This window comes from Muntiacus reevesi, chromosome 2 (assembly GCF_963930625.1).
Source record: "Muntiacus reevesi chromosome 2, mMunRee1.1, whole genome shotgun sequence".
Taxonomy (NCBI): domain Eukaryota; kingdom Metazoa; phylum Chordata; class Mammalia; order Artiodactyla; family Cervidae; genus Muntiacus; species Muntiacus reevesi.
This window is the reverse complement of record NC_089250.1, coordinates 172,117,673-172,144,159: the sequence shown is the minus strand read 5'-3', so window position 1 is coordinate 172,144,159 and position 26,487 is coordinate 172,117,673. Positions and strand designations below refer to the sequence as shown.

Sequence of the window (26,487 nt, the reverse complement as noted above, 5' to 3'; positions counted from 1 at the left end):
AGATGTTACATGCTATATAATAACACACACTATAATTATTTATTATTATTTACCTACTTTTCTAGCTGCTTTGCTTTGCAGTAACTTGTTACATAGCAGCAAGTAACGGACACATCTTAGCCTCTTGAGCTGGGAGCCCAGGGTATGGACTTTACACGTTTCTTCCTTTCTGACACATGCACGGAAAGTGGGCAAGTTCCCTCCCAGCACTAACCAAACCCAAAGAAGCAGAGGAAAGGAGAACAGGAACCGGTGACGCAGAAAACACAACAGCGCCTCGACAAAGCCCACAGTGACAGTCCAAAAAGGCTAAGGGAAGCGACGAATCCGAGCAAGATTAGGGAGGCAGAGTCACACCAACAGTGAGAGGGGACGCGCCACAGGTCCTCAGCCACCGAGAGAGTGCTGGATGAGAAGATTACAAGGAATTTTATGCTGATAAACCAGACAGCTTGGATGCAATGAAAAAAGTCACTGAGAAACCTATCTACCAAAATTGACACAAGAAGAAGTTGAGACTCTGAGTTACCCTGTATCTGTCAATTAGAATCAAAGGTGTTTTCTAGATCAAGCCCTCATCTCACGTCATCACGTGTCCAGCGCAAGAGGCTAAGTTGAGTGACTTTGAGTGACGGCCCCCCGAGGGTCTGGGACGGGTCTGCGGGGGCAGCGGGCAGGGGCCGCCCCTGGGGGCAGGGCAGCATAGCCAGGCAGGAGGAGAGACCCGCAGCAGTCAGTCAGGAACCTCCAGGCCTGCTGTGAGCAGCCGGGAGGGGCTGAAGGGAGGGGGGCGGGCCGAGGGGAAGTGGAGGGGCTGAAAGCGTGTGGGGACCCCCAGGGGAGGTGGCAGGGGCCCCCGGGGGAGGGAGGTGTGCCTGAGGGCAGGCGCGGGCGCCTACACTGCGCGCTCAGCCCGCGATCGTCCGGTGATGGAGCCGTAGCCGCGTGCCATGTCACCACATTCTCCTTTAATGCAGCTCAGACCGCCTTGGGCTCAGAACGTGCGGATGGAGGGATGGAGACGCAGACCCTCAGGCTCTGCGCCAGGGGCTGCCCTGGGAGGGCGCGAGCCACGGCCGTCTTCCAGGTGAGAAGACCCTCTCTCAGTAGTATCTGTAAACGTCTTCAGGTTCTTAATATCTTGGGTTAAAAAATATATTCTGGGACGCAGCCGGCCCGAGCGACAGGCTCCCGGGCGGAGCAGCACACTGGTGGTTTCTGTTCAAGGTCGACCTCAGTTTCAGCTTCAGGACTTCATCATGCAGCCTCCGGGCCTCGGGGACAGAGAGGGGTCAGGTCAGCCCAGACGCAGAGGCACGGCGGGGGCAGAGCCTGTGCCCTGGGCCTGGAGCTGCCCCCGAAGGGGAGGGCCCCCTACGCCCCGCAAGCCTCAGCCCCCTGTGCTGGGGGTCTCACTTCCACCCCCCGCCCCCCACCCCGCAAGCCTCAGCCCCCTCTGCTGGGGGTCTTCCCCCCCACATCCCTCGCCCCACCCCCTCAGCCCCCTGTGCTGGGGGTCTCCCTTCCATCCCCCCGCCCCCACCCCGCAAGCCTCAGCCCCCTGTGCTGGGGGTCTCCCTTCCTCCCCCCGCCCCCACCCTGCAAGCCTCAGCGCCCTCTGCTGGGGTTCTTCCCCCCCACATCCCTCGCCCCATGAGCCTCAGTCCCCTGTGCTGGGGGGGTCTCCCTTACCCCACCCCCCACCCCACAAGCCTCAGCCCCCTCTGCTGGGGGGGTCTCCCCTCCTCCCCGCCCCCACCTCAGAGTCTGGACCAGGAACGGTGAGATGGAGAGGGAGGGGGCCAGGGGGCCAGTGTTGGAGCAGCCCCCTCCTGTCAGAGGGCTGGCGTGCATCGTTCAGGGGTCTCCCTTCCGTCCCACCTCCCACATTCCCTTACCCCTGAGACCCCTCCCCCAGGACAGCAGCAGGGAGACCCCCAGGCTCGTCCATTCAGGATCTGCTGCTTCCGCTTCCTTCCTGCCCTCTGACCCTGTGACCCAGGGAAACCCCAAGGTCAGAGCCTGTGTGGTTCCCTCCGGGTGTCAATGGACCCTCACCATCTCCACGTCTCGGGCGGCCCTCCCGACGTCCTCGAGGGGCGCCAGCCCCCGGAACCTGCTCCTCCGCGCGTGCAGCTGCTGGGCCTGCGGCTTCAGCGTCTCCGCCAGAATCTGCCCTCGGAGGCCACTGCGGGGACTGGGTGCGGGGAGACAGAGCTCCTCGCCCGCCCACCCCGGAGCGCCTCCTGTCCCCCAGCCGGGAGGGACAGCTCCCCCCGCCTCGGGTGCCCGCCCACAGGGGACTGGCCGCCTCCCGAGCCCCCTCCTGCTGGACCTGCTCTGCTTTAAACCCTCAGGTACACGTCAGACGTTACACACGGCGGACATGCACACAGCGCCTCGTGAAGAAGGGGGTGTCTGTTTCCAGCGGGAACACATGGTTTTAATAATTCCTCAGCGAGGAACAGAGCATGGCCTCGGGGGTGACGTTGGAGGGTCTGCTCAGCGAGGCCTGGGGCCGTGTCCCCCTCAAGACGTCGGGGGCGCGATGGGGAGGGTGGCAGGCCCTGGGGCACACCCCTGGCCGGGCCCCTGAGACCCCCCCACCCAGCACAGTGGCCACCTGAGTCCTCAGAACAGACCCCCTGGTGAGGGGCCTGACTGCCCTCATCTCAGACCCCAGCTCCTGGGAAGTCCTGGGGTGGGGTGTCTGTGCACAGACGTGGCCAGCTGTGGGCTTATTAAGGGGCCACGTGGGCAACGTGGGATCCCAGATGTCCGAGCACCCCCACCAACTCCTCAGCTGCAGGTGAGACCCCCACATTGCTGCCTTAACCCCACCGACGGACCCATGACACTTTCCCAATTTCCAGGATGAGGGACGAATGAGCCCTCTGCCACCCACAGCTCACAGCACAACCACCTTCCTGCGCTGCCCTCGGACCAGAGCTGTGGAGGGGGCAGAGCTGGGCTGGGAGAGGGGAGCGCCTCTGGCCAGGCCGGAGGGGCCCGGGGACCACCGGGGTCAGGGTGGGCGGAGGGGGCGTGTCTAGGGGGACAGAATCATGCCCAGTTAGCAACGAGGTTACTAACCTCATTTCCTGACATGCTTGCAGCGGTTTTTCTTTGCTTTGTTTCACTTTTCCAGGCAAATTCTTCGGTATTTTCCCGTTCTCTCTCAGGTCCGTGGCAAAGGCCATCTTTGCCGCCCCCTGGAAGATGCAGCAAGATCCTTTCAGGAAAACAGCCGCTGACACCAAGGCAGCCGCCGGGCACAGCACGCTCGCGCCCCTCACGCTGGGGCCCCAACCCTCGGCCGGCGCGGGGCGGAGCGGGGCCAAGGCCACAGCGCAGGACACGGCGAGTAGACGGCTGCTCGCGGCCCAGCTGGGCGTGGGCACAACACACCTGACTCTGTTCGATCAGTAAGTCAGGCTGACGTGCGGGCTCATGCCTGACTAATAAAGTGGGGAAGTAGAAGACGCCTTGCAGTCAGAAAGCCTGAATTACAGATTCATCGGCTTGGATCAATGACACGACAAACCGGCACAAAACAGGCTTTCAAACGTGCCAGAAGCAGCAGAGCCAGCTTTTCCGACAGAGACCGACCTCTGTCTGTGGCTCCGCGTGAGCTCACGGCCCTCACGGCCCCACAAGTGTGCAGGTATGGCGGGGCTCAGGGGTGTCCCCTAACTACCCCCCTGCCCCCCGAACCATGGCTGGTGAGCCTCGACTGCCCTCAGGGGCCCCACAAGCTCCGATGGTGACTGCCCAGCGTCTCTAGCAGGACGCCTTCTCTGTCCTCCCTGGAAGCTGCTGCGACAGGTTCTTCTGGGCGGAGGGGCCCTGAGCAGGGGCCAGGGAGGCAGGATAAAGGCTGCGTGGTTCTGTAAGGATCCACAGACTGCTTAGGCCCTCCCTGGCTGGACAGCGGACAGGCGTCCACCGGCCAGTGCAGGGAACACGGGTTTGATCCCTGGTCCAGGGGGGTCCACATGCCATGGGGCAGCTAAGCGCGTGTGCCACAGCTACCGAGGCCCACGTGCTGGAAGGCCGGAGAGCCACGGCTCCTGAAGCCTGACACCCAGAGCCCGGGCTCTGTGACAAGAGAAGCTGCTCTGCTGGGGTGCCCCTTCGCCTCCCCGCCAGCCATCCTGTGGCGGTTTCCTCCTGGCGGGGACCTGGCAGATTTCTGCTGTCAGGGCTACAGGTGGGGGCCCTGCAGCCCTGTAACCGGGACGCGAGTGGCAACATGGCAGAGCCGTCACCAAGCGCTGCCTGCAGCTGCCCCCGCCCCCCTGGACCCCTGAGAACCAAACCAACTCCCAACCCAGGGAGCTTAGACTTGTGCATCTGAAGTATGTGAGCGCGTCTGTGTGTGTGAAGTGTGTGAGTCTGTGTGTGCATCAGGGCGCACCGCTGATGCAGGGACTGTGTGTGTCTGTGTGTGAAGTGTGCAAGTGTGTGAAGTGTGCGAGTGTGTGTGAAGTGTGTGTGTGTGTGTCTGTGTCGGGGCACAGCTGCTGCAGAGACTGCATGTGTCTGTGTGTGTGAAGTGTGTGACTGTACATGAAGTGTGCGAGTGCGTCTGTCTGTGAAGTGTGCGCGTGCGTCTGCGTGTGTCGGGCGCACAGCTGCTGCGGGGACTGAGTGAGTCTCATGGGAGAAGGCTGCGGGGGCGCCGGGGGGTCACGCGGGGCTAATCTGCCAGGTCCCCTCTAAGTGGGTCACCAGGCCGGCCACCTGCGTCACCAGCTCCAGCCCAGCAGCACCGGCCTGACCTCAGAAGGAGCCTCAGGCCGGGGGAGGCTGGGGGCGGGGGGAGCCGGCCAGCTTCTCCCCTCCCCCCCACTCCCACCCCCGCTGGGACAGCTGCTGCGCAGACCAGCGGAATCGGAACCTTCTGCCTGGGAGGTGGGGTGCTGCACACACAGGACCACGGCCAGGCCCGCCTGCCGTGGCCCCCAAGCAAGCGCTGGGTCCAGTGGGGTTTCTTAGACGCAGACGCCTGCTTTTACCTTTAAAACATGAAGGGTGTGATTCCGGCCGCACCCCAGCACCGTGTTGCCAGAGCACAGCGCGTGGACTCCAAGGTCACTGACAAAGCCGCTGGGTTCGGAGCATCATGAAAAAACGAGGACACCACGCTTTGTAAAGAGTGGGTGATGAGTCACGAGGCTCGGGCCCCTGCCTGGGCCAGAGGAAGCTTCCTGACCCGTGCGGGCGGTGGACAGGACGCCGGCGACCCCCGCCCTAGGAGGCCCGGCACCCCCGTGTCCCTGGCCCGGCCCCTCCGCCAAGCTTGCCAGAACGAGGGATGCGGTGGATGAAGCCCCCAGCTCTGCCTACGTTCACCCCTGCAGGTGACGCTGAGGGCCACTAACGCGCTTTCCACCTACAGGCCTGCCGCACGATTGCTTTTCCTTCTCTGAGCAGGCCCCCAGAAGTCTCCCAACAATTTAGTGTCTTTAACTCTCCTGGACACGCTCCTGGAAGCGGATGGCCTGCAGCCGGCCCTCTGCAGCCCCGTCTCTCTAGGTTGCCCCAAGCACGCTGGCCGCCATTCACAGCTGGAGCCCCGAGACACGGGCATCTCCTCTGGATTTTCTGCCACCCGGGCGTCGTCTGCCACCTGCCTGTCCTTCTGCCACACCCTTGGCCTGTTTGTCTACTGCACTCTTTAAAAAATCTACTTCTGGTTTTTCCTTATATATTAGATATTAATCTTTTGTTACAAATATAAGTCACAAATAATCTTCCCATGTTTGACTGTGATTATGGTATTTTAGGCCATGAAAAATACTTCCGCTTTTAGCTTCCTATTTTTAGTTTCAGAGTTGTTACATTTAACTTAGGAGGCAGAGTGCTACTCCTGGTTTACGGACACTCTTCAATTCCTATGCTATGAACCCTAGTAACGGAGTGACGAGATGCCGTATTTCTCCGTAATATACAAAATATACAGAATGGGACAAGCTTCTTCTTGCACGACATCACGAAAGTCATTTCCAGCTGGAGGGAAGCACGCAAAAAGGCAGTGAGCTCCAGAAACACCCGCCTGGAGCGCAAATACCGCGCCCTGGGCCACGGCCGCCCCGTGGGGGAGCGACTCAGTGCCCGTGCTTGGATGGACAGAGAAGCAAAGTGCCTGTCCACACATAGAACGTCACTCGGCCCCCAAGAGGAAGGGATTCACACAGGCCATGATGCCAATGAGCCTTGAGGACGCGCTGGCCAGTGAAGTGACCGCCACGGTGCTCACACGGGGTACCCTCACTCACGGGGGTCCCAGGAGCCAGACACAGGGTGGGGGGCAGGGGCTGGGGAGCCAGCGCTGCTCAGGGACAGAGCCGCAGCCGGGGAGCCGGGAAGGCCCTGCAGGTGGGCGAGGTGGTGCTGGTAGAGCGCCGGGACGGCGCTAAGTGCCCCTGAACCGCGCGCTTAGCCACGGTCCAGACGGCACGTGGTCTGTCACGGGCACTCAGGCACATGTGACTCATGGAGGCTCCCCGTCCGACGGCCACAACGAGGCCTAAACCCAGCCCCGCAGTGGGGCCCTGGTCTCTAGGGGTCACCTTGACGATCGCTCTGTGCTCCGGAGGGAGGAGGCGCCCTCATCTGCATGAAGAGGCTGCGGTGGGCCAGGGTGCAGGTGGAGGGGAAATGGGCCTCCAGGGCCCCAGGGGAGGGGAGGAGGTCTGCTGCCCGGCTCGTGGTCCGTGGCCTGGACTGTGGACCAGAGTCCAGCCTGGGGGCACTGAGCCCACCATCGCGAGCCCGTCTGCTGCAGGATCAGCACGCTGGCGGGCCAAGTGCCTGCGGAAGGGAGCAGGCGAGGCCAAGGGACTCCAGAGGGACAATAGGCCAGCATGACCCGCACAGTCCGGCCACCGGCTGCCTGGAGCCAGGAGCCTGTGCAGGTCGAGGTGGACGGTCACCAGCCCCACCCCGCTCTGAGGACACACCTGGGGTGCTGCAGGGAGGCCCTGGGGCCCTGGGCAGGGGCAGAGTGACTTCATTACTGGGGTCTCACGCACAGGGGTGGGGGCTGCAGACACAAGGCTGCCCTGAGCAGAGCAGGTGATGGAGGCGCTTGGCGGGTGCAAGCGAGAACCCGCCGGGCCTCAGGATGGCCCGTGGGAGGGATGGGGGGGCGAGGACAGCCAGCCTCTCACTGGGCCTGGGAATGAGGAGCCCGGTTGGGGGAGGTCCCAGAACAGCACAGCCCCCAGAGGAGGGTGCAGGGCAGTGATGCCTGCTCCGGGAGGACCCTCCTGAGCTGCAGGAGGAGTGAGGGGTGACCTGCGGGGAAGGGATCTGAGCACCCACAGGGAGCTCTGGCGAGGCGGGGCAGTGCGGCTGCAGGGGGGCAGCACAGGGTGGAGTAGCTGGTGGTCTCTCTTTTCTGTGGGAGGTCACGGCTGGCAGAGGAACAGGAAGGCGAGCTGACAGGCTTTGCAAGGCAGGCCGCCTTCGCGCGGGTACCTGGACGCAGCCTGCTCACCCAGCACCGCTTACCGGGCTCCGGGGCTCCTCCGCGGGCGCCCCCTCCCCTCCGCGGGCGCGCCCTCCCCGCCCCCCCCACGTACCGGGCCCCTCCGCAGGCGCGGGGCCGGCAGGCTCCCGGGCTCCTCCGGCCTTCTCCTCTGGGCGCGCTCCCTCCACTCCGGCAGCTCTCGCTTGTCCCTGGGGGAGGGGTGGGGGGAGCAGAGCCTGAGTGCTGTGGGTAAGGCGGCTCTCACCGGCATCTCTACGGTCACTTCTAGAGCTTCACACAAAAGCCCGTCACTCCGGGCCCCCCCTCTCCGCCCAGAGGACAGACGCCGGCCGGACACCCGGGCCTCCTGGGCAGCGCTTGGCGCCTCTGAGTCTGTCTGGGCCTCCCGGCAGGGACCAGCCCAGCTCTGGCCAGCCCCTGCCCGCTGAGGCACCAGGACCCTTTCCAGGAAGGCCCAGCTGGGGCCGGAGCTCCAGAGCCAAGGGCTCGCGCAGGGGTCTGCTAACCCGAACCCCGGGGGCCACCGAGCCACCCGCCCGCTCGCTCTCTGACGCCTGAGCCTCATCAGGAGCCTGAGTCCCGTCTCTGTCGCCCGGCGCCCATGGCTGGGCTGTCGGTAGCATGTCACCCGATGCACCACAACCCCCCGATGATGCCCCGGGCTCGATGCCTCCACACGTGCTGGGCAGCACACCCAGGAGCTCCCTGGCTGAACAGAGCCCTGGGCCGCGGCTGCGGCGCTGGGACGGCCAGGCCCAGGGCTTCACCCGCCGAACTCCGGCTCTGGACACCACCTCTCCAGCCTAGGCGGCCACTCGCCTGTTTTAACCACGTCCTGACTCTTCCGGGTGCCTGTCCCTGGGGCATCCCCTTCCGGCCCCCAGACCTGGCTCTCTAGTTCCTCTTGGGGCAGAGCCCTCCCAGACTCGCCCGCCCCTCCCCGCAGCCTGGGCCCCCGCCCAGAGGGGCAAGATCCCCTCCGTCCTCAGGGTCTCGATGCTGGGCCCTCCTGGGCTCCTGGCCGGCGCCCTTCAAGGCCTCTGTCCTGGGCTCCAGCCTGAGGGCGGCACAGGCTTTGGTGCTCCAAGCAGAGCACTTCGGCCCCTGCAGCCCCGCCGCCCACCTCCCAGGAGCTCCCTGTGGGTGCTCAGACCCCCTCCCCAGAGCTCACACCTCAATCCTCCTGCAGCTCAGGCCTGGGTCCTCCCGGAGAGGGTGTCACTGCCCCGCACCCTCCTCGGGGGCTGTGCCATCCTGGGACCCCTCACCGGCCCGGTCATCCCTAGGCCCAGTGACAGGCTGGCTGTCCTCCCCCCCAGCCTCCCAGGGGCCAGGCGCCCCCTTTGCACCTGCACGGAGCCCTCCTCCCCTGCGGGGCTGCCCACCAGCCCCAGGCCGCTGCCCACAGGAAGCTGTGCCCACGCAGGGTGGGGCCGTGGGTGACGGAGGCAGAGGTGCTCGGGAGGGGGGTGGGCAGCCACCCCTGCAGACCAGCCTGGATGGGGAGGGGGCGGGGGGCCTTAGGGGGCGCGATGGGCTCCACGCGGCATGCAGGTGGACAGACACCCGGGTGACGGGACGGCGGCCCAGGGGAGCCCAGGCCACACCGTCTCGCTCAGCCGCGCTGTCAGTCACGGGGTGCGGGGCCCTGGGCGGGGACGCCGTGTTCCCTGCCTGGGTCTGAGTGCCTTGCAGCACCAGCCTTTCCCTGAGGGCGACGGAACCCGACTAGAAAAGCACGTCCGGGCTGGGACCAGCACGCGAACCCTCTACACTCAAGGGTCCTGAGAGAAGACACTCGGGTGGGCTGATTTCAGGAGGTTTATTCAGACAATTTACAAGACAGGGGTGGGACCGCAGGGGCCGAGCGGGCCCTGCCAGGAGGAGGGGCTGTGCCCACCGCAGCCCCGGGGGTGGGGCGGACAGACTCTGCCCTCCCTCTCCCCCGCCCCGCTGACCTCCTGCCGGACCCCCCACCGGCCAAACCCAACCAGAGGGTGGGGGCGCCCGGGCACGCTGGAGGCAGTCCGTCCAGCTAGGCGGTCTCTGGGGGCCCAGGGCGCACTGGAGACGGGCGGTTGGCGGGGCTGGAGGGCAGAGGGCGGACAGTGAGGACGGGACCAAGGTGACCCCCATCGAGGCCGACCAAGTCAGCCCAGACCCCGGGGTAGGGGCAGGATGAGCCCACGGACAGCAGGCTACTGTAAGCAACTTGCCTTAAAAAATGCCTGTGAGCCGGTGACGAACAGGAGAGGACGGAATGGGGAGAATAAGGAAGCAGAGGGGGACACAGGCCAGCAGAGACGAGGGGCCGTGCCGGCCACGGGGACGCCACGGTGGCTTCCAGTGAAGCCAAGACCCCCGGCGCTCCCCCAGCCCCCCTCCCCGATCCCAGGCACTCCCCCGCCCTGGCCCCGGCACCCCCCCACCCCCGGCACGCCCCCCCAAACTCACCTCCGGCTCTGCTCCTGAGCCTGCCTCTCCCGCAACTCCCGGAGGGCCAGGCCCCTGCTCTCCCCCAGCTGGCTGGCGCGGACCAGGGCCTGCTGGGCGGAGTCCAGCTCGGGCAGGACGCCTTGGAAAGAGGGCACCTTCATCCTACGACGACACGAGGTCGTCAGCCGAGCGCGTCACGCAGCCCGAGACGGGCTCGGGGGTGAGCGCGGGGCCGCGGGCGGCTGCCGGCAGAAGCCACGGCCGTCTCTGTCGGTGGGCAGGGCCTCCACCCCCTCCCCAGGCCAGGTCGTGACTGTGAGACACCTGAGAGCAGGTGAGACTGCCGGGGCGGGAAAAGGTGGGCGTGGGCCTACATGAACTAGGCCATCGGGCCTCTGCCGGGGAGCCCTGCGCTGCGAGCCCAGGGCCACGGCCAGGCGGTGACCCTCCAACGATGCTTTCCTCTGAGAAATTCTCAAACCTACCGCGACAGTGCAGTGAACACGTGCCCCCTTTGCTTGCGGATCTAAGCTCTCGTCTCTTTTCCAGCTGCGCCCAGCGCAGCCTTGTCAGCTCAGATGGGCCGGTGCTCACAGCCTCACTGCAGACTTTCACCACAGACTCGCGTGTCCGCACAGTCCACGGGGCTGCAGACGAGTGACCGCGGACCACGTCCGTGCTCTGGACGTGACGTCACTGCCCGTGCTGACGTATGAGCTGCGTTCGCCAGTGTTACTGGGTCACGTTCTCTCTGCACACACACATCCACACACGTGTGCAGACCGTGCACACACACGCCAGGCACACACACACGGCGTCTGAGTTTTTCTCTCACGTAACCTCTTGCTCTGAGCCTGTTTCCCTGGCCTCCCCCCTGCACTGTCGGGGTAACTTGAACCATAACCCGGGGCTGGCACCTGCCACGTCTCGGGATGACGATGTGGACACACGTCCACCTGACATCGTAACGTTAGGGCCTCGCAGAGAAACATGACGACCTGCGGGGACCGCGTCCAGCCTCGCCTCCTGCCTTCACCTGAAGAGGGGTGTCGGGTGGGGGAGCGGCTTCCCCTTGGAGCTCAGCGCGGCCCTGAGGTTGGGGGGCAGCTCCACCGGCAGGAGCTGGTTCCCCAGCGCCCCCGCCCGCTCATTCTCCACGATCTCTTGCCGCAGCTTCCAGAACCGCCGGATCTCCTCCTCGCTCGGCCAGTCCTCTGGGGTCTCAATGGACCTCCCGGGCCGGAGCAGGTCTAGTGTTTCAACAGGTGGGAAAAAATCTGCCTTTTCTGTTACCATGCTTCCCTTTGGCTCCTGAGAACGAATGGTTTCTTTGTTAGGCATGTGCTCTTCGGATAAGTCCAACACGGGCTGTGGCAGATCCCTTACGGTCATCTTTTTAACTGGGGAAACGGATAGCGAACAAAAGGCCGTTTTAGTAGATTGCGGCTCCAAGCCCGAGATGCACGCAGCCTGGAGGCCTCTCCCACAGAGGGGGCCGGGGGTGGTCCCTGCACAGAGAAGGCTGGGGGCTCCCTGTGTAGGGTGGGTGGGGGGATCACTGTGCCCCAGGCCCTCACTCCACACAAGTCTGTATAAACGAAGATATCTTCCCCATCTAGACCTTCTAGTATCTGCTTCTAACTGATGCTCAGCCCACACACCTGTGATATTTTATTGCAGCGCTTCTGCTGACTTTAGACACTTTGATCTCTAGGAAAGTCTAGTGAGAAAACTGGCCCCAAACATATTCATCCCGAGGTGCACCAGACCCCGCATTGGGCGTCAGGGCCACAGCACCCTGCAGACGGGGGTCATCTGGCCTCCCATGGCCTCCGTTCTGGCGGGGCAGGACCTGATGTGCCGACTGACAGACAGACAGGGGGCCCAGGCCTGCTGTGGGCTCGGATTGGGGGGCTCGCCCACCAAGCCCAGCCTCAGCCTGTGGCACACATCCAGACCCAGCAGCCCCTGGTGTTCTTCAACACATTGAGACAGCTTTGCCTGTCCAAGTTACCTTCTGGTATAAGATGAATTCATCTTCAGCTTTTTGGCCTAATTTACTCAGCTATTTTCTACCCTTTCCCCCAGATGATCATGTATCTATTACGTTAGAACCAATAGAGCCCTCTTTGTAAAAATACGAATAAAAACTACAATGGGACTGAAAGATGATGAGTTTTAACTGCACAATAAAATGTTAAATTCTAAACAATACGTCACAACATTGTTTCTTGAAGTGGAGGCTGCTCTCCGGTGCTCTGGGGAGACCGTGGAATGTGGGCGGGTGGACACCTGGACTCACAGGCTAGCAGGACGGGACCTGCCCTTCGGAACCCTGGCCCGGGTCTCCTCCCGCGGGAACCCGAGGGCGGCCCAGCGGGGTGCACTGCGGCTGCACCGGGCACGGCTCGGGTGAGCCCAGGACGGCCTGGTCCCGGCCACTGGGGACCGGTGCTGGGGGTCGGTGTTCTTTTGTTTTTTAAAGAAAAACAGTTTTCAAAATGGGCAAAGACCTGTCTTAAGAAGTGACAAGAGATGAGCACATGTGTCCAATTTGCTTGTGGACAGACAACTGGCTCAGCATCGAAGAGACAAACTGGACCCGTCACACCACCAAACAGGAGCAGAGATGCCAGCGGAGGGGGTTTAAAGTCGAGCAAACGGGCCAGACACAAGCACTGTGAACGGACGCTGAACATCACCCCCTGTGGCGTGGAGACAACTAACGCGTGAAAATGGAAGCCACCATTTTGACCGGTCATTTGGTGCATTTTTAAGTGACTCCTGGGGTGGTCACCTCCGTGGGGGCTTGCAGGTGAGGACGGCTTCGTTTGAACCACCCCAGCGGGCTTTCAGCCAAACCCACCCTCGAGAAGCTCAGTGACGGGCACCGAGGATGCAAACCCATGCACATGGAACCAGGAAGACACGCAGCTCCGGCTGAGCACGGAGCTCTGTGCGAGTTGGGCAGGGGACGCGCCGGGCGCCCTCACCCCGCGTGGCTCCCGGGGGCCCTGGGGTTACAGAGCACCGGTGTCAGTGCGTCCTAACAATCGCGCCACCCACCTCGAGGGGAGCCGTCTCGGGGCGCCGCGTGCTCGGCCGCGCAGATCTGCAGGAAGGTCAGGATGGCCACCAGCCCCCTCTGCACCACGAACTGCGGCGGGAACTCCAGGGGGCAGTGCCGCAGGCTCAGGGCCTTCAGGGTGGTCACGCTCCCTGCGGGAGAGCAGAGCCGTCAGCACCTGCCGCCCGGCGGGAACGGACTGGTCAGGACAGCCCGGCCCCCAACACGAAGGAGAGAAAGCCTGCCGAGGATCTGGGGCGAAAGGTCACGACAGATGCCTGAGATCTGGTCCCCCCCAAAAAAAGAAAACTCTGCAGGGGAGACGGGTTCTGTGGATGAAGACCACGGTGGTTATAAAATTAAATATGCAAACAGAAGCGGCAACCGCAGCCCTCAGGTGAAAACCAAAATACAAAGATGCTGTCACATGCTATCTCAAAGACCTATTTTCAACAACAACAGCAAAACTACAGGTCATATAGAAAAAGAAGGAGGGAGGAGGAGGAGAACGGGACGTATACTCAGGAAACACGCAGTCGGAAGAAACTGTCTTCCGGTCGGTCCGGGTGCCGGATTTAGCACACAGAAACTTGAAAACAGTCATTTTAAATGTGTTCAAAGAAATGAAAAAAAAAAAAAAAAACCAACAATCCATGTTTAAATGATTAAAGGAAAATGTAGTGAAATGACTCAACAAATGTCAATAAAAAGTAGAAACTACACAAAAGAAGCTTCTTTTGTGCAGAAGCAAGTGGAAGTTCTCGAGCTGAAAATTACGAAGACTCTAGAGTTGAAAATTACGATGAAAACCTCCTGGAGGGAGTCAGCAGCAGGCGTGAGATGGAGAAGAGACAGTAAGTGAACTTGAAGATGGAGGAGCAGAGAGTCTCCATCCGAAGATCACAGAGGAGAAAGGGTTAAAACCAGAGCGGAACCTTCAGAGACTGTGGAACAACGGCGGGTGTCCAAACACGTGTGTAAGGAGAGCAGACGCAGAAAGGAGCAGAGGAGTCACCCGAGGAGACCACGGCCAAACGGTCCCAGAGGCGACAACAGACACTAATCTACACCCTCAGGACGCTCAAAGGGGTCCACACGACGAACGTCTCGGTGTGATTCCTGAAAAACCAAGAAAATAACCTCAGAAACAAGTCATTACGTAAAGGGACCAGCCACAAGCTCTGGTCTTTCCAGTAGTCATGCATGGATGTGAGAGTTGTACCATAAAGAAGGCTGAGAACCAAAGAACTGATGCTTTCAAACCGTGGTGCAGAAGAAGACTCTTGAGAGTCCCTTGTACAGCAAAGAGATCCAACCAGTCAATCCTAAAGGAAATCAGTCCTGAATATTCATTGGAAGGACTGATGCCAAAGCTAAGGCACCAATACTTTGGCCACTGGATGCAAATAACTGGCTCATTGGAAAAGACCCTGATGCTGAAAACGATTGAAGGCAGGAGGAGAAGGGGACGACAGAGGATGAGACGGTCGGATGGCATCACCGACTCGATGGACATGAGTTTGAGTAAGCTCCAGGAGATAGAGGAGGACAGGGAGGCCTGGCGTGCTGCAGATCACGGGGTTGCAAAGAGCTGGACACGAATGAGTGACTGAACAACACCACAAGGTCGACGGCTGAGTTCTTGTCACGAGCAATGGTGGCAGAAGGCAGGGAGCGCCAGGCTAAAGTGCTGGAGAAAACCCGCTGACCCAGCGTCTGCGCCCACCCAAACTGTCCTTCAAGACCCCAGATAAAAGGAAAGCCTGCCAGGGCAGACTCACATAGGAACAGAGAATACAAACTGGCCTGTAACCATTGAAAACATGCACTGGTAATTATACCCGCCCCCAGCCCCACCGCACACACAATCTCAAGTCCAGGTGAAAACCACTGAACAAAACAGACAAGCTTAACAGCAAACTGGACACACAGAACCGATGAAGTCAAAGGCGGGCAAACAGAGAGTCCATGACGGTGGGACGCAGAGGGGAGACAGAAGCCGGGAAAGGGGGCACTCGAGGCATCTGAGTCAGAACCACGTGTAACCCTCAGGAGTGCCGGATTCGAGGAAAAGGCATGCAGGACACACGACACCCAGAGAAATGACCTCGGCCCCAGAATTCCCCAAATCTGACAAAAGGCATCAATACGTAGATTCAAGCAGCTCAGTGAATCCCGAGCAATGTAAATACACAGAAAGCCACACGCAGGCCTACCACAGACAAACCACTGAAAATCAAACGGAAAAAGAAACATTCTAAAGCACCCAGAGAAAAGAAGATGGTACCTCTATTAAAACTGCTGACTTTTGAACAGATGATGGAATCCACACAACACAGACATCTGCACAGTAGTCAGCCCCTATAGGCTGGCTCCCACACTCAGCTGGAACAGCCTTCAACGATGGAAAGATGCAGATGGCCTTTGAGAAAGCCTGAGGTTGAGGGGGCAGACGAGGAGATGATTGGACGGCATTGCCGACCCAACAGACATGAATCTGAGCAAACTCCAGGAGACAGTGCAGGAGAGAGGGGCCCAGCGTGCTGCAGCCCACCAGGTCACAGAGAGCCAGACACGACCTAACGGCTGACCAGTAACAATAATCCTTTACCATAAGACTCAGTGCGACCCAAAAGAAGGTCTTCCCACCAACAAAGTTGTCCCGGATGGAAGATGAAACTTCAAGAAGAAGTGAAGAGCAGCAGAGGGTGACCATGGGAGAAAGGTAATGCAGACAGAGTGTCCACTGGATCTAGTCCACGCCTAAAAGCAGAATGCACGAAGACAAGAGCTCACATGGGAGGCAGGAGGCATGGGGCCTTGGCAGGAGGAACCCAGGAACCAGGCAGGAGGAAGAACCCTTCACAGGGAAAGTGAACAGAGACGGACACACTCCAGGCATCCACGCCCACGTGGATAAACCTCCAGGACGCCGTGCTGAGCCCCAGATGCCAGGTCACCAAGAATACACACGGGAGGGGGCAAATGCAGAAGCTTAGTGGGAGTCTGAAAGGAAGGCCTTTAAACACGTACTGGGCAGAGGCGGTGAGTGGGAAAGCTCCCAAGGCAAGCAAAGAAGGGTGAGCAGAGACCCTGCTGGCCGAGGGGGGTGCGCAGCTGGACTGGGAGGGCGCTGGGCCCACAAAGCCCTGATGCCACCCTCCCTGAGCACCGCAGGGCCCCACGTCCACAGTGCTTACACACGTGTGCACATGCAGGACGTCAGCGTGACAGTGGCAGCCCGCGTGAGCCCTGTCGCCTCGGCGCCCAGAGGGGTGGAGCAGACGGCATCGGCTGCGTCCCCCACGCGGGGGAGGGCCTGTGTGTCCACTGCGAGTTCTGGTGGCTGCGGAAGGCTGCATTTAAACCCATCTTTCATTTCACTGCTTGTTAACACTCACCCAGCTCCACAGGTAACATTCTGATGGGATTTCTTTCTAAAAGCAAAGTTTTCAAATGCCTTCAAAAAAGACAAAAAATATATAATTTAGCAAGCAGGAAGTCGAATGAGCATCACATTTCTTCACTTGTCGTCTCTCTGTGGGGGTGGCGTCCAGGCAGACATGCACACGTTCCCCCCAACACTCTGCTCCAACAGCCAGCAGCCTTGCTGCTTGGGGCACCCAGGCCGTCTCCCCGAGCTCCTGGGTCTGCCGGGGGTCGTGCCCCTGGGCCTGGAGTGGCGTGACAAGCAGCTCTGCCCACTCCGCTTTCTCACGGGCCCCCGCCAGCAAGGCCAGTGACCTCAGCGTTCCCGAGTGTGTCAGGGTGGTTTTCGGCAGCTCCGCTCATCACAGGGCCCTGGGCCGCTGTGTTGAGACCAGTTTTGTGCTCTTGGCCCACTGTTGACTTAGCAGTGGCACTCGGGTCTGGAGAGTAAGCGTTCCTCAGAGGGTAAAAAACCAGCGCTGCTTCTCGTAAGCCCTGTTCTTCCTACTGAAACAAATACACGGCCTCAAACTTGAGAATTCTTTCATTTTGTCACTTCTGAAAGCCAGCTGCTGAATGTTGTCTAAGATATAATTTTGCCTGTGGTTTTATACCCCGTTATGTCATTAAAATTAGATCAGCATGCTGAAGAGCTGAAAACATGTTTATTAGAAATCTTAAATAATTATGGGCTTATTAAAAGTCTTAAACTTTCCAAAAAGCGTAATCAAAACAACACCAGCGTTCACGTGTCCCCTGTCCGTGTCGTGGATGTGGGAGCCGCCAGCAGGGAGCGATTTAAAGTGTCCAGCAGCGTATGTGACGGGGCCATCGTGCCTCAGCAGGTGTTTGGCAGCATCTGGAGATCCTGAGGTTGTCACACTTGAGGAGGGGGCGTCTAGGTTGGGAGAGCGGGACGCTGCTAGACACCCTGCGGGCAGGACGGGCCCTCGCAAAGAGCTGCCTGGTTCCGGCGCCTGCAGCGCTGAGCCTGGGGCCACGGTGCCTGAGAGAGGGGTGGCCTCACGCTGCATGTGGCTCTGGGGGGCACACGGGGGTAGGCAGTTTGGCCTCGGTTCCAGAAGGGGGATGCTAGGGGACGCCTGGCATCCGGGTGGCAGGAATTCAGCAGGACAGCGCAGAGCGTGCTCCAGGGTTTCCGGTTCCCCCAGACGGGAAGAGTGTCTCATTGTCTACCGGGAGCTGGTGCAGTCACACATGGGCCCTCAGGAGCGAAGCCGCGGGTCTGCATGCATCGGAAGTATTACTATTTCTGACACGGGAGCCAGAGATGGAACCCGCTTGTGGGGAAAGCCGCGGGCGCCATCCAGCAGAGGCGCTGCGGTGCTGGCATGTTCCGAGGTACTGGGTGTCCTAAGTGATAATCACGTGTGTGCTTTTGGGCTTCCCTTATAGCTCAGTCAGTAAAGAATCTGCCTGCAATGCAGGAGACCCGGGTTCAATCCCTGGGTCAGGAAGATCCCCCGGAGAAGGGAATGGCAACCCACTCCAGTACTCTTGCCTGGAGAATCCCATGGACAGAAGAGCCTGGCGGGCTACAGTCCATGGGGTCACAAGAGTCGGGCACGACTTAGCGACTAAACCAACCACAGCACATGCGCTTTCGGTACCTGCAGCCACCACAGGCTCTAACCGGCTTTGAAGACCCCGCTACACGCTTCTGTTCTAAAGTTGAGATTCATGGGAGGAGTGGGGGAGAGCGAGGCCGCCAAAGACAGGCACTTTAAAGAGACGGTGACCTCCTCACCCGGCCAGACAGACATGCTACTCACTTGTGACGGCCAATCCCAGAGGGCAGCGCGGTGATCCTGTTGAAACGCAGGTCCAGCCACAAGAGGTTGGGCAGCAGCTGGAAGAAGTCTTTAGGAATCGTGCACAGGGCATTTCGCTGAAGGTGCAATTGCTTCCGGGGGGGAAAGAAGAATGTTTTGTCAGCCAACTAAATTCTAAAACGTGATACACCCTCAAAACATTTGCACTGGTGACTGCAATCACACACAGCGAGTTACACGAAAACCCGAATGTTTCCCCTGAAATGGCTGGAACGGGAAACACAAGCGTCAGAAAGTCGAGGCCTGGGGGCTCCCCTGGTGGTCCAGCGGCTGAGCATCTGCTCTGAGTGCAGGGCACGCAGGTTCAGTCCCCTGACGGGAGCGAAGATCCCACTTTCTGGGGGCAACTAAGCCCATGGGCCACGGCGAGAGACGCTGCAGGCCACAGATGAGACCCGATCCGACCAAACAGTTCTCTTAAAAAATTTTAAAAGTGAGAAAGACGAGGCCAGGCCTCCCCACGCAGCCGCTTGATCGGCTTCCCACCCGGACGCGGCTTCTCTCCCGGCTGGTGGTCGAGACGCCACTGCCGACCACATCCACCTTTCCCACCAACTAGAACGCCCACCTTCACCCCCGGTGTGTCTGCGTCCTGGTCCCCAACCCGGGCCCACACGCAGTATCCACGGCCCCGCTGCCCAGAGGATGAGGGCAGGTGCCGCATCTGGGTCTCGGTTCCTGGGTCAGGAGGCGCTGAAAGGGCAACCAAAGGGCGCGGGGCCGAGCTGTGACCGTGGCGTCACCGGTGCTGCAAACGGCCACCCAGAGTCAGCCGGTCACAGTCACGTCAGGGAGTCTGACCCCCAGCCAGTGGACCCTCCGGTCACCACGGAGCCAGACAGGGCAGCACGGGAGGGAGGGGCCGGGACACACGCACGCTGGCCCTCGCGCGGCGCGCGCCACGTACGAGTGATGTGGCCGTCAGAGCAGCCGGGCTGGGGGCGACTCAGAAACCTTCTGTCCCGCAGTCGCCACCTGCTGCGTGGAGCCACCTTTCACACACGGGAAAGTCTCAGCCGCCCAGTCGTGTCCGACTCTCTGTGACCCCATGGACTGCAGCCCACCAGGCTCCTCTGCCCATGGGATTCTCCAGGCGAGGATACTGGAGTGGGCTGTCATTCCCGTCTCCGGGGGATCTTCCTGAGCCACACATAGACGCATCTGTGTATTTCTATTTACCAGGGCGGCAGAGTGGAGAACTGAAGGACGCTGGCCGGGAAACCAGGCTCCCTGGGTTCAAATCTCGATTTGGAAAAACCTGCGAGCTGTGAGCCCCGGAGCAGGTTCCTGAGCCCCTCTGTGCTCCGGGCCTGGCCTGTGACGGGGTGCACGCCCTGGGGGAGCGGGCCGCTCTGTTACAGCCCCGGGCACACGGCAGGCGCTCCTCTGCCACCAGGGTCTCGGCTCCCAGCTCTGCCGCCAACGCCACCTTCTAAGTCCTGTCAAGCGCACGGCAGATGCTTGAGACACACCGCCGAGAAACCGCAGATAAGCTGAAAACACAATCCCAGGTCAGCTCAGACGCGGCCAGGGACCGCCTGGTGACTGGGCTCGGCTTGTGGACGCCGTCGCTCCGGGCCACTCCCGGCCCAGCCCCCGGGCAGCTTTAGGCACTCTGTCTCCCAGGCTCAGCACTAAAGCCGCAGGTCCTCGTCAACATCAGAGGAGGAGCTCGCAGAGACACGCCGGCCCCCCCGCCTCGGCCCCCTGGGGCCAGGCTGAGTGCATCACATGAGCCCACCCTGCCTGCCAGCTTCCGTGAGGCCTCGTGGGGACGGGCAGGCTGGGGAGGGCATCCGTGTCCCCTGACCGTGAGGGTCTCTGCGGGAGTGACTGGAGGCTCTGGATGGTGTTGCTATGGCTGCAAAACGCAACCTAACGCCTGAAGGGCCACAGCTCGGGGTAGTCACCTCACTCGGGGACTTGTTGCCACAGTGACAAGGTGGACACCTCTGTATTCTGAGAGGCACAAATAAAGCCCCTTCATTCAGGCTAAAGAAGGCTCCCTCCTTCTTTTATGCATGAAGGCACCAGGAGTCTCTACACTGCTGGGCTCCTCGTTCAGAACTGAGAGCGTTTGCTTCATTAAGTGGTGTATTATAGGAAGACACAGTACTCCACTCTGGAGGGCAGTGCTAAGGAAACAGCAAGACCGGTGCTGTCCGACAGCACCCAGGCTGGGAACACAACCAGGGCCAGGAAAGCAAGCGGCCACCTAAGTCTAAGCACACGGCCACAGACACTGGGGAGGCCAAGAAGTTCCTTCATTTCTTTGCATATGACAGTTCCAGTAGCTCTCGTCTTTAACTTCATTGGAAACAATTTTGTTATAGTGTGACAGCTGTCATATAGGTATACATTTTTTTTTAAAAAAACTTATCAAAACTGGTGAATTTTTGTACAGCCATTTAAATAATGAAGATGGAAGAAAAAAAGCAACATTTTCAGCATCTTATTGACTGAGCATGAACACACAAAAGCTTTCTTATTTCGAGAAAGGTAAGAATGAGATTGAAATGCAAAAAAAAGACTTGTGCCATGTATGGAGTATGTGCTGTGACTGATCAAAAGTGCCAAAAGTGGTTTGTGAAGTTTTGTGCTGGGATTTCTCACTGGACGATGCTCCATGGCTCAGCAGACTACTCGAAGTTGACAGCCACCAAACTGAGACATTGAGAATAACCAACGTTACACCACATGGGAGAGAATGGACATACTCAAAATGTTCCAAGCAAGCACTGAAAATCATTTACACCAGCTTAATTATGTTCATCGCTTTGATATTTGGGTTCCACGTAAGTTAAGTGAAAAAAACCTTTTGTACCTTATTTCCACATGTGATTCTCTACTTAAACATAACAAAAATGTTCCATTTTTAAAACACCAGGCAAGAAAAAATGGATACTGTACAAAAGTGTGGAACAGAAGAGGTCATAGGGCAAGCGAAATGAACCACCAACCACACCAAAGGCTGGTCTTCAAGCAAAGGTGAGCTGATGTATGGGGTGCGGTTGGCAGGGAGTCCTCTGAGTTCCTTCTGGAAAACCACATGATTGGGTCCAACAAGTGCTGCTCCCAGTGAGACCAACCAAAAGCAGTATGCCACGAAAAATGTCAAGAATTGGCCAACAGAAAAAAAAAAAAAACCTCCCATCAGGATAATGCAAGACTGAATGCTTCTTTGGTGACCAGGCAAACACTGTTACAGCTTGGCTGGGAAGTTCTGATTCATCCTCCGTAACCAGCAGACGCTGCACTTCTGGATGTTCATTCATTTCAGTCTTTACAAAATTCTCTTAATGGAAAAATTTCAATTCCCTGGAAGACTGTAAAAGGCACTTGGAACAGTTCTTTGCTCAAAAAGATAACAAGCTTTGGGAAGATGGAATTACGAAGTTGCCTGGGAAATGGCAGCAGGTAATGGAACAAAACAACGAATAAGTACTTCAATAAAGTTCTTGGTGAAAATGAAAACTGCCCTTTATTTTTACTTAAAAATCAAAGAAGCTTTTCAGCCAACCTAATAAAAGCACTAAAAACTGTCAATCAGCAGGCCAACAGCGCGACATGTGGGAGTGAGTCCTGTGTGGACACTGCTTTATATGCCGATTCTCCTGATCCACCGTGAAGACAAGTCGAGGTTCAAGGAAGCTGCCCGACGACTGGGCAGCGAGAGAACTGCTGACCCTGGACAGTCTCCGTCAAGCTGTGCAGAGCAAACTTTGCTGTAAAACTCGCCGGAGGAGACAGACCTGCTGGATCTCAAGTAGGCGGGGGCCCGATCCCATGAAGGCACCCGGCCCACAGCAGAGTCAAGGACTCGCCATGGGCAACGCTGTCAGGGGAGAAAGGTTTGACTGACGTTTTTAAGGGGTACTGTGGTTTTTGCTTTTTTACATTTTTTTTTTTTGGATATAGACCATTTTTTAACTCTTTATTGCTTTTGTTACAACACTGCTTCTGTTCTTTGTTTCTGTTTCTTGCCTGAGAGGCATGTGTAATCTCAGCACCCGACCAGGGATCAAACCCACACCCCCTGCACTGGAAGGCAAAGGCTCAACCACTGGGCCTCCAGGGGAGTCCCTCAGGGGTGCTGAGCTTTGATTAAGAGACCAAGCGTGTTTTTAGCAAGAGTTTCCACCCACCATGGGCTTTTCACTTAAGATGTTTCTGAGGAGAGGACATTAGCGTCTGGCTGGTCCCCTGCTGGAATTTCTCATTTTGCAGTGAGCGGCACATGAAACCCCAAGCTGACCCTCTTCCAATCCACCTCATTCTAGAATTTCTCTCTAAAAAGAAACCTGAAAGTGAGCAAAGCCTTCATTCACATCTACACGGCCTGCGTGTACCAAACCCAGAGTCTGCCCCACTTACTCTGAGGTTGGGGACTTTAAAGATCTCCTCAAAATGGTGAAGACCACTTTGACTCAAGTCTAAAATCGCTGAGGAGGAGAAGATGACCCCCGCGTGAACGTCTCTGGAGGCGGAGGTGGGCTTGCTCCCAGCCTGGCCAGCGCTGCTCTCCTGGTCACCAGCCCCACAGGGAACCGAGAGGGAACCGCTCCCCTCCATCAGTCGGCCGGGAGGAAGCACTCCTCTGGGGACCACAGCGCATCCTCCGGGCTGTGGAGTCACCTGGAGACGGGGGCGGGGAGGGGAGACACGACAACAATGGGTACGCGGCACAGTCACGCCTTCCGGCTGCTCGGCAGGCCCGCAATGACAGTGCTGGCTTACAAAAACCTGCGCGTCTGATAAACAGCATGATAACCCGGACTTCGGTGAAACGAAGCGGGCTGCGAGAAGGCTCAGGTTAAACTGCTCCGCCCTTCCCTCTGCACCACGGAGTTCAGACTTAACTTTTAATTCCTGGAAAATGCAAAGGAGGAATGCCTTCTCGAGGGACGAAACCGAATCAGAACGGTTCCAAATCCACACGCTGGCATCTCCCTCCCCTGGGTGCGGAGGGCGCCCTGAGCTCGCCCTTTCTTATTTGCAGGTCTGGGTCCTTCCCATCTGCGTTTCGCTCAGCGGGGGTGCTGCCAGCTCAGGAGTCTGCTGTGTGTCTGTCCCTCCATTTCAGGGGCGGGGAGTGCGAGGCCCGCGCCCCCTGGGCCTCCCCGTGGGTCCTTTTCTATGACTCCGGGGAGTTCAGGCTGCAACCTCCCCAAACCTCTAGACCAAGGAGGAAGCCTCAGGACCGCGAGCGGGCGGGGCGGGCCGCGCAGGGGTGGGAGACCACGTCCCCACTGCGCGGGCCGCGCTCCGGGCCCCACCTCCCATCACCCGGCGCCCCTAGCATCTCCCGATGGGTCCTCGCCCGGGCGGGGCGGGCCGCGCGGGGGCAGGGAGGCGGCGCTCCGGGCCTCGCAAGCGCGCGGTGCCCCAGAGTCTCCAGTGCGCCCCACGTCCCTCACCCGGCGCCCCCAGCCTCTCCCAGTGGGTCCCCGTGCCAGCCCACAGCCGGTCCTCACCCGCCCGCCCCGGGAGCGCAGGGCCCAGCGGAACAACACAGGCCGCCGCAGCACGCGGTCGCCAGGGCGACGCGGCCAGTCGGAGGCGGGGGGCGCACGCGGTCGCCATGGAGACGCCCGGCCGTACGGCGGCCCGCAGGCACCACACCGCGCGGAGGGCGCGTGGGGACGGTGCTGCGCCTGCGCGCGCGCTGGTCTGGACGTAAGGTCGCCGCCTCGCCCGCCGCCCCCGCCCTTCTCGGCTGGGCGGTCGGCTACACGGGCGGAGGTGGAGCGTTCCCGACAAAGGGGACAGGGGCGCTGAGGCCCGGAGCGTCCTGCTGCGCGAGGGAGGCGGCCGCGGGGAGCCGCCGATCGCACGCACGGGAAGGCTGGCTTTCCAGGTGGAGCCCCCGGCGTCCGGAGCGTGGACGCCCTGCCTGCTCTTTACCTCCCCGCCAGCAGCGGGCAGACGTCCTTCCTCCCGGGGTCAGAGGACGGCGGTCCCGGCTGCAGTCAGGCCGACACAGCGCCCAGGAGGGCAGGGGAGCCGCCCCCGCCCTCCCCGCCCTCCCCGCCTGGAACTGGCTGCGGACACCTAGACCCGTCCCCAGGAGGGAAGTGAAGCCCGTCAGGGCTTGCCTCGGGCCGGGCCCCCGCTCCTAGCCCCCAGGTAGAACGCTCCGCGCGCCTGGCCCCTCTGCCCGCCCGCAGGGCCGCGGCGCCGACGTCGTTGAGGGAGCGGACCTCTGCCGTCGCCGGGCTGCTCCGAGGGCCGCTGGAGGCTGCCGCCCCCTGCCTGACGCCGCAGCCTCCCGCGTGCGGAGCCGGCGGTGAGGAAGGGAAGGTGGAGCTGGAGGGGACCGGCGGGCCAAGCCGGAAGTCAGGAGGGTGGACGCCTCTCGCGGGCGCGCTGCAGAAGTTGGCACCGCGTCAGGAAGCCGCACTCGCTCTGGCCCGGGAGCCGGAGAAGCCTAAGGACGGCTTGAGAGGCGCATCAGCCGCCCAGCTGCCTGCCGCCAGGGAGCGGGGCCCGCAGAGCAGGGCATCGCGCGGGAGCTGCGGCCACAGCCGGGCCCGTGCCCGGCGCTCCAGGAATCGGAACAGTCCGGCTGCTGCCTCACGCGCCTGGCGGGGGTCAGCCGCTGAGTCACGGCCGACTCTCGTCCCCTGCCACCTCCCACACCTCACGCCAGGAGCCGCGTGAGGAAACCTGCCGGAAACGGAATTCTGCAGAAGTAGCTCAGCCCAGCCTCGCTGGCGCATCGCGGAGCCCGCTCAGCGCCTGTCAGCCGTGAGGAGAGGGCGGACGGGCCGCTGAGCAGGCGACCGAAAGCCTCAGTGCTGGAGCTGTGAGGAGTTTCACACGGGCTTCAACAAAAGATGGCTTTGGGTTTCTGCTGTGGTCGAACCAAGTGAGGTCATTCAGACCAGCCCTTCCACAAACACCGGAGTGAGGGAAATTTTCCACGTGCCTGCTGTACGTCAGTACTAGAGTTTATTCTGTACATTCTTAGAGGAAAGTAGGGGTGAATTTTGCTCTTAGGCTCAGAAAGGATTTCTTAAGCAGGATATAAAAGCAGTAACCATAAAAACAAATGTTGATAAATTCACTACATTAAAAGTACTCTTGTTTGTCTAAAAGATACCGTGAAGAAAATTCAAAATTGAGCCCCAATCAAGAGAAGATATTGCCAGTTCTTATATCAAATAAAAATTAGTTCCACAATATATAATCTAATATATACGCAGAATACAAAAAGAACTATATTTCCGTTTAAAAAATATTAACATAATAGTTACATTTAGATCAACAGGCAAAATATACAAACCAGCAATTCCCAGTAGAGGAGGAAAAATCGGCCAATAAAGATATAAAAGAGGACTTCCTTGATGGTACAGTGGATAAGTGTGCAAAGTGCAAGTCACTCAGTCATGTCCAACTCTTTGCGACCCCGTGGCCTATATAGTCCATGGAACTCTCCAGGCCAGAATACTGGAGTGGGTAGCCTTTCCCTTCAGGGGATCTTCCCAACCCAGGGATCAAACCCAGGTCTCCCGCAGTGCAGGCGGACTCTTTACCAGCTGAGTCACAGGGGGAGCCCTTGTGGATAATCCCCCTGCCAGTGCACGGGGCACAAGGTTCCGTCCCTGGTGGGGGACGATTCCACATGCCTCAGAGCAGGTGAGCCCGCGCACCACCATGCCTGAGCCCTAGAGCCTGCAAGCCGCGACCAGTGAGCCGAGCACCCAGAGCCTGTGCTCTGGGGCAGGAGGAGCTGCCGCCGTGAGCAGCTCGTGCCCCGCAACTAGAGAGGGGCCCCCACTGCGCTGGAGGACGCCCTCGTGCAGCAGCGGAGACCCAGAGCAGCCAGAACTACACAAAACAAACGAATATAGCAGTGTGTACTTGTCAAAAAACTTTTTTAAGTTATACAAAGATGCTCCACTTCACCAGCGAGCAGGGAAACACAGTTTTATCCAAATGAGACACCACTTCAACTTTGCTCAGTTGGCAAAAATGAAGAGGTCGGGAAGCCCCCATGTTTGTGCCTGTGGCTCATTCTGCCGTCACGGTGTCTGTCAGCCCTTGGGGCGTGTGGGAAGGCACCGGTTCCCCTGTGTCGGCTGGACTCCCACGTACAGTGACCCCACGTTCCCCTCCGGAGTCTCACAAACAGAGATGCATCAGGACAGGTGGGTGGAGATATTCACAGCAGCCTCCCCCACTTTAGCAAAACCTGGAAAGGA

The 26,487-nt window shown here is 59.8% G+C and overlaps 1 protein-coding gene across 4 annotated transcripts; it reads right to left on the bottom strand.

Annotated features, from left to right (window-relative positions):
- Positions 1–792: 792 nt before the first annotated feature.
- Positions 793–24,721, bottom strand: LRRC27 (leucine rich repeat containing 27). 4 transcript variants are annotated; one of them, XM_065923584.1, is made up of 11 exons: positions 24,484–24,721; positions 22,658–22,918; positions 18,224–18,354; positions 16,403–16,461; positions 13,001–13,153; positions 10,971–11,334; positions 9,953–10,096; positions 7,590–7,686; positions 3,094–3,212; positions 2,059–2,197; positions 793–1,274 (listed from the first exon to the last, which is right to left on the bottom strand). In XM_065923584.1, the coding sequence occupies exons 2-11, from the start codon at positions 22,853–22,855 to the stop codon at positions 1,134–1,136; spliced, it is 1,545 nt and encodes a 514-aa protein (XP_065779656.1). In that variant the 5' UTR covers positions 22,856–22,918; positions 24,484–24,721; the 3' UTR covers positions 793–1,133. The 4 variants fall into 4 exon arrangements, with proteins under 4 accessions (XP_065779656.1, XP_065779657.1, XP_065779658.1 ...); XM_065923585.1 differs by having other exon boundaries at positions 24,188–24,562; XM_065923586.1 differs by lacking the exon at positions 24,484–24,721 and adding an exon at positions 23,758–23,915.
- Between the last annotated feature and the right edge of the window lie 1,766 nt (positions 24,722–26,487).

Coding starts and splice junctions, on each gene's coding strand:
- LRRC27 (XM_065923584.1), bottom strand. CDS start 22,855: ATGGAGGGGAGCGGTTCCCTCTCGGTTCCCTGTGGGGCTGGTGACCAG. Junction 7,687..9,952: donor GCTCAGGAGCAGAGCCGGAG/GTGAGTTTGGGG, acceptor CCCCTCCCCCAG/GGACAAGCGAGAGCTGCCGG. Junction 3,213..7,589: donor CGCGCCTGCGGAGGGGCCCG/GTACGTGGGGGG, acceptor TGCATCTTCCAG/GGGGCGGCAAAGATGGCCTT.